The 12,607-nt window shown below is 39.7% G+C and overlaps 1 protein-coding gene across 1 annotated transcript in view; it reads right to left on the reverse strand.

Annotated features, from left to right (window-relative positions):
• Positions 1-12,607, reverse strand: part of cfap74 (cilia and flagella associated protein 74) — a 434,220-nt gene that overhangs the window by 147,023 nt on the left and 274,590 nt on the right. Inside the window, 1 exon segment of the mRNA XM_034171458.1 lies at positions 2,587-2,674. Within this exon segment, the coding sequence (XP_034027349.1) occupies positions 2,587-2,674 (88 nt within the window).

Raw genomic sequence — 12,607 nt, forward strand, 5'->3', positions numbered from 1 at the left:
ATCCGAGAAATTGTGGATGTGCCTGGACATGCCAGAACATGTCCCGTGAGGCTTCATCACGGCGTTGCTTTGCGCCATGCGGCACCGCCGCGACGCGCGAAGCCTCCGCTCCTCTTTCCATGACAAAAACTCCTTTAACAGTGGAATGTGCCGTTCATTTCCAAACTGGACGCTGTGTTTTATCCGGGATGTCATCTGACTAGCACAGGAATTGTGAAAAGACGTGGACATCAGCACTTTTTCGGCACATTGAGACAGACGTGCGGAGGAATTCACATTCATTTCCATGCTATTTTATTTGTCTAAAAACAGGTAAGTATGGTTTCAATTTACAGATCAAGAAAGGTTTCTAAAGAATTTTTTATTTTTTTACTATTTTAATTACAAGTGTTCTAATGTAAGAAACTTTTTTATAGCAATCAGAAATTAATTTTGAGGTAAAAAAAACATTTGCAAGGATTTTCTTCAGAACACTGCTGTGTATAAATGAGCAGTTCTGTGACAGGCTTCTGTACTGTAGTCCTCTGTGTTTTGGCGTGATGTCTCCTTTCTATTGGACAGCGTGAAGCTACGTCACAGCGTACAGCAGTGAAAGTTGGATTGGTTTGGCGAAGCGTCACTTTACCTCGATTTTTGACATGGCGCTTCATGTCAAAAATGCGAAGCATCTAATTGAAAATAATGCTCTTTAGAGTGATGTGCTATGCGTCTACCACCTTCAATGCTTGCAGTGTGAAAGGCCCATAAGACCTTATCCCACTGACTGACCTACCCCTTTCTATAAGTACAAATAAAGTTTAATATAATTATTATTACAGTATTGTGCAAAAGTTTTAGTCACAGCTAGAAATTTGGTAACAATGTTGTATTTTATTAAATCAGCTGCAAATGAAATAAAATTTGAATTATCCAAAGATTCCAACATAAATATAATGTGGATTTTTCTTCTGTTCCATAAAAAGAACCTCATCACTTGTCATGTTAGAAACTTCATTCAAAATTTGTGTTTTTATTTTTGGCCTCAATTTAAATCAAAACACACCCAATGATGAACTGATGTGTTAGTGCGGCAACCTTGTCACATACAGACTGACCACAGAGACCCACACATGGATTCAAGCAGTTCCTAGACCTATTCTACCTTTGGTGATGCAGGTAAAATATTTTAGGTAGATTAAATGTGACCACTTACAACATTAAAAATGACTGAATCTTTTGCATAGTCCTGTGTGTTTGAAAATCCCGTCATCATATGATGAAGCGTGAAGAGAGCATGACCTTATTTATTGTTTATGCTTTTCTGGCTGCTGTGATGACCACACAAAAGTGTGTGTGTGTGTGTGTGTGTGTGTGTGTGTGTGTGTGTGTGTGTGTGTGTGTGTGTGTGTGTGTGTGTGTGTCTGGCTTTAATGCCAGGAGGTGCTCCACAGGAGCATCCTGGTCCAGCCTTTGGCTCTGACTCTCCTCTCCCTGACCTGGTGGAGGCAGAGACTCAGGGCTCGGCAGGTGGGGGAGGAAGGTGACCATTTGGCAATAAGAGGTTCCAGATTTAGATTTTATGGAAAAAACAGCACTGGCATGAACACAGCACAAATGTCGAAGCAGCTGCTCTGTATTTTTCATGTGTGAACGCTGCTCTTGGAAATAATTCAGAGGAGCAAACACTTTTCCACCCAAAGAACCTCTGAAAGAACACAGAGACACTTGGATCCATGCATATTTAGACTCTGACAAAGTTCTGGCTTCTTGGCCGCCATTTAACACCAAAAATAAACATGGTATGATCTGCAGAGTGTCAGATTTGAGGATAATGCTAATAAAACATACAAACAGCAGATGAGTTACAGCATGTGTGTCTGTGGTCCCTCCTGTTTAATGAGACAGTTATCTGCTGAACTGTTACAAATCCACCTGAGCGTTATTCCCTCATTCATTAACTGATACGTTAACAGATAAAAGTTCTACAGATGATGTGTATTGTTAACCCTGATTATGTAATTCTGGCACTTAATTTCAGAAAATACTAAATTACTAGAACCTTGTGCACCAAATTCATTTTTTTCTTTTAAACGTTGAACAGTCATTCTGTGCCAGAAAAAGAACCATTCAAAGAAATCACTGAAGCTCAGTACTTTTCTGACATTCATGTCCATGATGAGTGTATGTAATCAAGTGCAGACATGGTGCAACTGATTTGTGAGTGCTTTAAAAAAAAACATGCAGCAAACCAACTGTGATTAATAAAGGTGATCATTTATCAATGGAATATTGTAACAATAGCGTGAATTATTTTTTCCTACAGATACCTGTGTGCTCCTTGGAAAAAACAGGAATACATGGTGGATTTACGTTTCCTATAAACATTTGTAGCTAAGCATTTATGGACTAACCTTTATGGTTGGCTCGTTAGCACCCACGGAGCATTGGTGCCGCGGGGCTTGGAGATCATTTTAGCTTGTTACCAGTAAAATGGGTTACAACCTTAAGTAGCTCTGCTTGTGTTCGGGACAAAGTAGGACACATGTCCCTGCACGGTGAGGAAAGAACATTGGTATGTGGATGACCGTCACGGTGCATGATACAAACCTGTCCTGCTACCTGCATCATCACGGGGACCTCCAACACCCCTGTGTCACTGTCAAAAAACATCTCAGCATCTTCAGATAAGGACGACCTACGAGAGAGCCAGAAAGCAAATGTGGTGTAAGAACATATATGATGATGCTAAAGTGACAACTGTTTTTACGAACTGCAGAGAACAAAGAAACCAACTATGGGTCAATAAAAACAACACTGTGACTGTGATTTCCTTTGTTTGGTTAATGTCAGCTGAGCATGATGGGCATTCAGTGTCGGGGGAGCTGCTCATTATTTCAATCCATCCAAAAGCCATGAGCCAGTGTCAAGCCTTTTAAAGATGGATAAAGATGCAGAACACGACAACCCATTATTCACTTTAACCCACGACTGCAGCATCAGCTCACCAGGGAGGGAAGGAGAGACACTGAGCGAGAGATATGCAGATTGTGCCTCCACACTCCTGTAGGTTGTAGCCATGGTGATGTGAGACGGAAGCATGATTCAAAGAAAGCCTGCAGTCACGCACAAGCTTATGTAAAACTCCCATCCTTCAATAAAACAGCTATCAAGCTATCAAGGACTGCTCCTATGTTTACAGTTATATACACTTGACGAAATGTTATGTTTACATACAGTTCATTAGCAGCAAGTCAGCTTTTTATTTACTTATTTCTACTGTGACAGCGATCGTCTGTGTCTTTTCTTCTTACACTCATAGATGGGGCCCTATTTTGACAGCAGGCCCATATGATTTTGGAGCATCAATTTACTATGGAGAAGGCACATAAACTGGGTGTAAAACTGGGTGAAAAGAGATTGGATTTACCATATTGTCGTCTGGACACAATATCAAGCAATCACTTTAAACTTTAAGTACAGAAGGCGTGTGGCACTGTGGTATTCAGAAAGTGGATGCAGGTGAAAGTATTTCTAGTGAGTTAATGGATTAACGTCGACCAGTTACAGTGTACAGTGGACACCAAAGCTCCCTGAGGTGAAGCAGTGCAGCAGTGTGGTGAGGTTTTATGTTTAATGACTGTTTTCATTGCACTTTCATAACAATTTAATTTCGGCATACAATGTGTACAGGAATGAGTCACGACATGCGATCAACTGCACCAATCACAATGTGTGATGTGTGCGGCCGATGACATGCTGGAGCAGGTGTGTGTGTTTGAGAGGGGTGGGGGAGTTTTTTCCTTCATGAAGACAGCTTCACTTTGCAACCTCGTATAAAGATGCTGATGCAAAATGTGCACTATATACATACAATCAGTGGTGGGCACAGATAACCAAAAAATTAACTTTGATAACAGATAATCAGATAACTGAAAAGTTATCTTCGATAAAGATAAAACAATAAACCACCCAAAAATGTATCGGAAGTTACATATAACCCATAACATAAATTCCAATATTACCTCTGACACATCTACAACTACTAGTATAACAAATTTAATAGCTTATAATAATATTAAAAATAACAACAGATCCCAACAATGAGACCACACTTTTCTTTCAACATTTGGCCACTGCTGGAAGCTCTTGTTTACTACAGCGCTCCCAGCACCCCAACAGCAGCCATAAAGGCAACTCTCTATCAATTACAATACTCCTGTCAGGCGCAGGTCTTGAAAAATAAAGTCATGCTGACTTATGGTTTTGATTCTAAATAACATTAATACCGATAGAATAACTCCATTAATGTCAATTATGTCATTTGTACAAAGTTAAAATATAACATATATCTTTTAATGTTGAATAATGCACTAATTCTGAGGTTTTGTAACAAACAGACAGATCGCAAAGGATTCTGGGTAAAAGTGCCTCTGCTAAACACTGGCTGAGTCTCTCTTTTTGGAGCAAGGCGGAGGGGAAGGCGAAGGGCTACAAATCCCTCTGTTTGGAGGGGTAGGAGGAGCTTACTGCTGTCTCTGAAAAAACAAACATGGCGCCGAAAAAGCCGCACAAATGAAGTGGCTGTCATTACAAATTACGCTGTTTAGAAAGTTATAACTTGACAAAAAACTTTACAGGCAGTTGTCTATGACAGCAACGTGTATGCTGCTGGATGCATGTTGCGTATGTTGTCGTTCTGAAGAATATCGTAACGTCACTCGTGCGCTGTGTTATAATGCATATACACACGAACGATACGATAAGACACTTTTATATCTCACAATGGAGAAAATCATGATAAAGTGTAAGCACGTTAATTTGTATGTTCATAAATCTTTGGATAATATCAATCCCTTTTGTTGGATTTCAAGGTCTGTAACGTGTGTATTTTGTAAACAAACGGAGCCCTGAACACACTCATCTAATAAGCTTTCAGGCAGAAAATGAAAAGTTTCATCAATGGGAATAAGTTGGAAAATATATACACACACGTGTATATGTGTAACACATAACCTGATGTCCTAATAGACTGATATTATTTGTAAAGGAAATTTCTAAAGGAAATAAGGCTGGATGCAAAAAATGGGAGAATTTGAAAAAGAAATAAGGTTGTAATTCCATTAAAAAAGTGAAACTTGTATAATGTATACATTCATTGCACACAAAAAAGCCATTTGCAAAGCCAAAAAGTCGATTTGACAATCATCTGACATAACCGGGGTCAAAATAAACACTGCTATCTACTGGTTCCCACACGCTTAGTGAACACTACTGACCAGTAGATGGCAGTAGAGGCCTTGAAAACAAAATTCCAGATACAGTAATCCCTGTCTGCTACATTTAAAATGCATGGAATTTAACAAATGCAAATAAAACCAACATCTATAAACGCAGAGAATATATTCAAGAGAGTTTTAGGCACTAGAGTTTAATGCTGTTGTCCGTGGAGCCTGAACAGAGTGTCTGAAATGCATTTGTCCTGTCGTGATGTACTGAGATTACATCATCCTACCCAAAATGCATTGCGGGTCACAGGATGTACTCACAAAACCTTAAAAATTAGCACATTACTTTAAACTAAAACATATATCTGATATTTTCACTTAATAAAACTTCAGACATGACAGTAATTTTAAATAACTTGTCCAAAATTAGTTTGGTTAAAATTTGAACCATAAGTTAAAAATGTATGCCTCTGGATGACTTAGATGATATCGCCAGCATATCACTATGGTGTTAAAGGAAATTTTTTTCTTTCTTTTGAGGCTGTTTCTTCTTTGTCTGTAGATGATTGAGATGTTTTTTTATACAAGCGGCTCTCTTCTGTTTGCAATGTTTATAGTTGTGCGTCTGTTACAAAACTTTTAACAGGTGAGTGTTAAACTACAACCCCTGGCAAAAATTATGGAATCACCGGCCTCGGAGGATGTTCATTCAGTTGTTTAATTTTGTAGAAAAAAAGCAGATCACAGACATGACACAAAACTAAAGTAATTTCAAATGGCAACTTTCTGGCATTAAGAAACACTATAAGAAATCAAGAAAAAAAATTGTGGCAGTCAGTAACGGTTACTTTTTTTAGACCAAGCAGAGAGAAAAAAATATGGAATCACTCAATTCTGAGGAAAAATTATGGAATCATGAAAAACAAAAGAACGCTCCAACACATCACTAGTATTTTGTTGCACCACCTCTGGCTTTTATAACAGCTTGCAGTCTCTGAGGCATGGACTTAATGAGTGACAAACAGTACGCTTCATCAATCTGGCTCCAACTTTCTCTGATTGCTGTTGCCAGATCAGCTTTGCAGGTTGGAGCCTTGTCATGGACCATTTTCTTCAACTTCCACCAAAGATTTTCAATTGGATTAAGATCCGGACTATTTGCAGGCCATGACATTGACCCTATGTGTCTTTTTGCAAGGAATGTTTTCAGTTTTTGCTCTATGGCAAGATGCATTATCATCTTGAAAAATGATTTCATCATCCCCAAACATCCTTTCAATTGATGGGATAAGAAAAGTGTCCAAAATATCAATGTAAACTTGTGCATTTATTGATGATGTAATGACAGCCATCTCCCCAGTGCCTTTACCTGACATGCAGCCCCATATCATCAATGACTGTGGAAATTTACATGTTCTCTTCAGGCAGTCATCTTTATAAATCTCATTGGAACGGCACCAAACAAAAGTTCCAGCATCATCACCTTGCCCAATGCAGATTCGAGATTCATCACTGAATATGACTTTCATCCAGTCATCCACAGTCCACAATTGCGTTTCCTTAGCCCATTGTAACCTTGTTTTTTTCTGTTTAGGTGTTAATGATGGCTTTCGTTAGCTTTTCTGTATGTAAATCCCATTTCCTTTAGGCGGTTTCTTACAGTTCGGTCACAGACGTTGACTCCAGTTTCATCCCATTTCCTCCCATTCATTCCTCATTTGTTTTGTTGTGCATTTTCAATTTTTGAGACATACTGCTTTAAGTTTTCTGTCTTGACGCTTTGATGTCTTCCTTGGTCTACCAGTATGTTTGCCTTTAACAACCTTCCCGTGTTGTTTGTATTTGGTCCAGAGTTTAGACACAGCTGACTGTGAACAACCAACATCTTTTGCAACATTGCATGAGGATTTACCCTCTTTTAAGAGTTTGATAATCCTCTCCTTTGTTTCAATTGACATCTCTCGTGTTGGAGCCATGATTCATGTCAGTCCACTTGGTGCTACAGCTCTCCAAGGTGTGATCACTCCTTTTTAGATGCAGACTAATGAGCAGATCTGATTTGATGCAGGTGTTAATTTTGGGGATGAAAATTTACAGGGTGATTCCATAATTTATTCCTCAGAATTGAGTGAGTCCATATTTTTTCCCTCTGCTTGGTCTAAAAAAGTAACCGTTACTGACTGCCACAATTATTTTTCCTGATTTCTTATAGTGTTTCTTAAAGCCAGAAAGTTGCCATTTGAACTGACTTTAGTTTTGTGTCATGTCTGTGATCTGCTTTTTTTCTACAAAATTAAACAACTGAATGAACATCCTCCGTGGCCGGTGATTCCATAATTATTGCCAGGGGTTGTAATTTTAAAAATGCTTGTCGCTGTTCAGTTTTGTTTATCGTTTTAAAAGTTATCGGACAAAGATTAATCGGAAGATAATTGGTCCGATAATGGTTTTTAAAGTTATCTAAAAAGATAATCCGATAAAGAAAACATTATCTTAGATAATTATCTGTTATCAGATTATCGGAAGTGTGCCCACCACTGCATACAATACATACCATTTGGCTTTACACCTGGTGGTCTACCAGCATGATGCACCTCAGGGCTTGTATCGGACTGTATAGGACATTTTGTCGTGAAAAGGGATATGAATGCACTAGCTTTGCTCCTGACCATGACACATTTTTAGACCTTCATGCCGACATGTGCAATGTCTTGTGATTTAGAGGGCATGGGCACAAGACATAAAACTGACTGTATTGGGTTGAAACTAGAAAAGAGCCTAGCACCGGTTGCCTTATGCACCAGGGGAAGAAAAAACTCTAATACAAGCTGAAGGTCTAATAATTAATGTTGTAATGGCAATGACACATTTTCCACAGTGCTATGTACAAGCATTGTCCTCTCTCACATCTGAGGACAGCTTAGCTCTGTCACTACTGGAACACCATTTCATTTAACTTCAGGCTAAATGCATTAAGTCCAAATACAAGTATTTTGGCATGTAAGCTATATTTAAAGGGCCATACCAATCATTTTGGTGTTTTAGCCCAAAAGCACAAGCAGTGCACCAGCTAGTGCACTCATTTTCCAAAAACAAACAAACAAATAAAAACACATTTTCCTGCCCTTTCTAGGATCAGTTCTTTCAGATATGCTATTAAAATACAGACTGAGCACAAAAACACTCCCTGATTTCAAGTTAGCTATAATATCGAAACTTACTGCAATATATTTAGAAATATGGTGACCGCGGATACATTAACTTTTCTCACCTGGAGAATTTCTGTGGATCCATTGATCACACCGGATATGCCACAGAGAGTCTGGACTGAGCAAGATTATTGAATCAATGTTTGCTGAGCATAACAAGCGGGGTGTGCATAGAGTGTCTGTGATACCAACTGATACCGCATGAAACTTCAAATTAAATTCAATTTATTTCACTTATACAGTGCCAAATCACAACAAAGCTGCCTCAAGGCGCTTCACACAAGTAAGGTCTAACCATACCAAGTTTATAAGATCATCCAACTGTAGCTACCAATGTGTAAGAATCCCAGTGTTGGGAAACCTTTATCAAGCACTAAGGCAGGGGTGGTGGCCAGGTAGTTAGTGCAGTTGTTTCCAGTGTGGAAGGTTCTCACACCATTGTTATTGGATTTGTTAGTTTATGCATTTTTCTGGGACTTGAGGGCCAGGGTCGCCCCCCCCCCCCCCAAAAAAAAAACATGGTTTGAAGGGTCGGTCAGTAAAAAAAAATTAATAATATTCAAAATTTAAATTATAAAAATTAATGTTTTCAGAAATTGATGGGTTCAACTTTTTTAATGAAGAATGATGGACAGTCAGAGTTTGATATTTTGTCTGGTTTTCTCTTTTGTTTTTGGTCCATTTTGTTATATTTCTTTTTGCTTATGTACGAGGTCTGTGAGAAAAGTATCCGACCTTTTTATTTTATGCAAAAAATATACGGATTTGATTCATAAGTTTTTACGTCAGCCAAGCTTGAACCTTCGTGCGCATGCGTGAGTTTTTCCACGCCTGTCGGTTGCGTCATTCGCCTGTGGGCAGGCTTTGAGTGAGCACTGGTCCACCCCTCTCGTTGTCGTTTCATTGCGAGGAAATGGCGGAATGATTTGGGGGGTTTTTTCCATCAGAATTTTTTCAGAAACTGTTAGAGACAGGCAGCTGGAAACCATTTGAAAAATTTATCTGGCTTTCGGTGAAAATTTTACGGGCTTCACAGAGAATAAGGAGTGTTACTACAGCTTTAAGGGCTGCCCACAATGGCGCACGGCGCGCCGCGCTCCAAGCTGCCATCGAGAGGCAGAAACCACCACATAATTTCTAAACGGATCGCTGTGTGGAGCCGGGACCGTCGTGTGCAATTTCTCTGGTTACCACAAGAGCTGGACATCAGCCATTTTCTGGCAGATTTCACTTTTAACAAGAGATTTTGTCATGGAAAGCCACGCGGAGGCTTCGCGCGTCACGACCGATTCGCTGATGGAGCGAGACAAAGGAACACCTCCGTTTCGGAGTGTTAAAGGACAAGTTGGGACATGCCCAGCTCTCCACAATTTCTCTTATACTCACTCGACTGGTAAGCACTGAAAGCTTGTCCCAACTTGTCCTTTAACACTCCGAAACGGAAGTGTTCCTTTGTCTCGCTCCATCAGCAAATCGGTCGTGACTAGGGATGGGAATTGATAAGGTTTTATCGATATCGATGCCATTATCGATTCTGCTTATCGATCCGATTCCTTATCGATTCCCTTATCGATACCTCGTGAATTTTGTACTAAAAGTAGGCTTTACAGGTTTTCTATGTATTTCCTTGAGTCTTAAAGTAAATAAATATGAAATTAGTCAATGTATCCTTGATCTCTGGACATAAATAAAAATACGCGTAAAACTGTGTTTCACTTTGAAGTTATTAATTCAGACTGAATTCTATCGTTCTATCTTGACTTGTCAGAGAGCCGCGCAACATTTGGTGCTGTGTGAACAGAACGGAGGATGATTCTCCTTTCTTTCTCGCAACAAGACAGGAGTCCCAGTTAGTAACTTTAATCCGCACAAAAGTGAATCACAACTCATATTCAGGGATGAAAGTGGTGAAAAAAAAAAGCTGAAACCCAAAATTACCCCCCAACACCACCTGCACGAAAATGTTTGAATTCTAGAAGCTCTGAAATGCAATCTGGGACTATTCCAGATGATAAACTGGAGTGAGTGCAGCATCCATTTAGTGAGAAAAAAAAATACAACTTTCCTTATTCAAATTCATTCCAGTAGTATTCTGCTCTTACTAGGATGCAGCAGTTTGGCAGATAGTTCTGGAGGAAATCACTGAAGAAATTAACAAACTGAAAATATGGTTTGACCGAAACAAACTGTCATTAAACTTAAGACAGGGATGAAATGGAAGTGTAAGAGTCACTAGGTGTTCACGGGAAACATTTATTTCTGTATGTATTTATTTATTTATGTTAGTTGCTATTATATATTTTCTGTTGTGTTTCTATTCAGGTTCTTTTTGTCTCTTTCTCTAAAATTGTATATAATAATCATTAGATTATTAATATATAAGCAAAAATAAATTTAAGGAATATTACAACTTGAAAATAAATGCACCCGAACGTGATGACGGCTGCAATTGCTAAATGCTAACTTTTAACATTGAAAAAGCCATAGACATGCTAATGCGTTAGCATCGCTCCCGTTTTTAAGTTATAAAATACATCTATCAACTGTTTCAGAAGACCATAACAGGTCGGTTTAACATAGAAAAGGTAAATAATACTCACAGACGTATGCTCTTTAGGGTTTTAGCGGTTTGGAAATTAAGCGAAAGAAAGAAATAAACGAAGCAATCGACCAAAGCATTGCTTCAATCTGCGAACCACGCTTCGATTGGTTCAAGGTTCAAAGCAAAGCTGCGCTGCAGAAAAGTTGATTAAGGACCCACTGCACGGTCTGTAATCAATGTAGAGAAATTATCATTTTCCTGACAAACACCCGCCAAAACAACGGCCACTCTGAAGGACCGATAACAGAATCGTTAAGCACAAAGCTTATTGATGTCAGTGGATCGAATCATTTCTTAACGATACCCGAAAGGAACCGGTTCTCGATACCCATCCCTAGTCCCTAGCCTCCGTGCGGCTTTCCATGACAAAATCTCTTGTTAAAAGTGAAATCTGCCGGAAAATGGCTGATGTCCAGCTCTTGTGATAACCAGAGAAATTGCACACGACGGTCCCGGCTCCACACAGCCATCCGTTTAGAAATGATGTGGTAGTTTCTGCCTCTCGATGGCTTCTCGGAGCATGTGGGTCGTCCTTAAAGCTGTAGTAACACTCCTTATTCTCTGTGAAGCCCGTAAAATTTTCACCGAAAGCCAGATAAATTTTTCGAATGGTTTCCAGCTGCCTGTCTCTAACAGTTTCTGAAAAAATTCTGATGGAAAAAAAGCCCAAATCATTCCGCCATTTCCTTGCAATGAAACGATGAGAGGGGTGGAGCAGTGCTCACTCAAAGCCTGCCCACAGGCGAATGACGCAACCGACAGGCGTGGAAAAACTCACACATGCGCACGAAGGTTCAAGCTTGGCTGACGTAAAAACATATGAATCAAATCCATATATTTTTTGCATAAAATAAAAAGGTCGGATTGTTTTCTCACAGACCTCGTATTGCTCTTCTGTGTGTTCATTTTTCTGCTTGGGTCTTGTCTGTTGCTATCTCTCTTGTTTGTCTCTTGGGGTTTCTCTCTGTCTCTCTGGCCATGCCCTGTTCTTGATTTGCTGACTGTCACCTAGGGTTATATAAACTCACTGGTTGTGTTTGTTCTTCACCAGAATGCTGCGCCTTGTGCCTTCTCTCCAGCTCATCTCGTATTCCATAGTCCTGCCTGCCTCGTTGTGTTCTCGACCTCCTACCCATTTGTTCTGACCTTGCCTAAGCCTGATGATTGTTGTACTGCTGTTTTTTTTTTTGACTGCCTTCCCCTGTACCAACCACTGCTTTTGTTACCACTAAAGTGTTTCTATAACCTGAGCTGTTTGTGTAAGTATTTGTGTCCTAACGTCCTTGACAAACCCACGTCAGATCAATCTGGCCACTGATGGACACAGCAGGCTCAGACCCATTCCAGCCGGCAGTATGCCACCACAGTCAGAAGCTCGCACAGCAGGAAGACCAGCTCACTATGCTTAGCTCTGGGTTTAGTGAACTTGCTAAATGCCAGGATGCCTTCATGTCATCTGTAAGCGTACAGATGAGCCAACTATTGACTAGACAAACTCCTCAGGCTATGTCTAACCCAGTCTCACGGATTGTCGTGATTCAGCAGCATGAAATATACATTAATCTATTGGTTTGTCGTGGGAGCATAAATTT

This window comes from Thalassophryne amazonica, chromosome 6 (assembly GCF_902500255.1).
Source record: "Thalassophryne amazonica chromosome 6, fThaAma1.1, whole genome shotgun sequence".
Lineage (NCBI taxonomy): Eukaryota > Metazoa > Chordata > Actinopteri > Batrachoidiformes > Batrachoididae > Thalassophryne > Thalassophryne amazonica.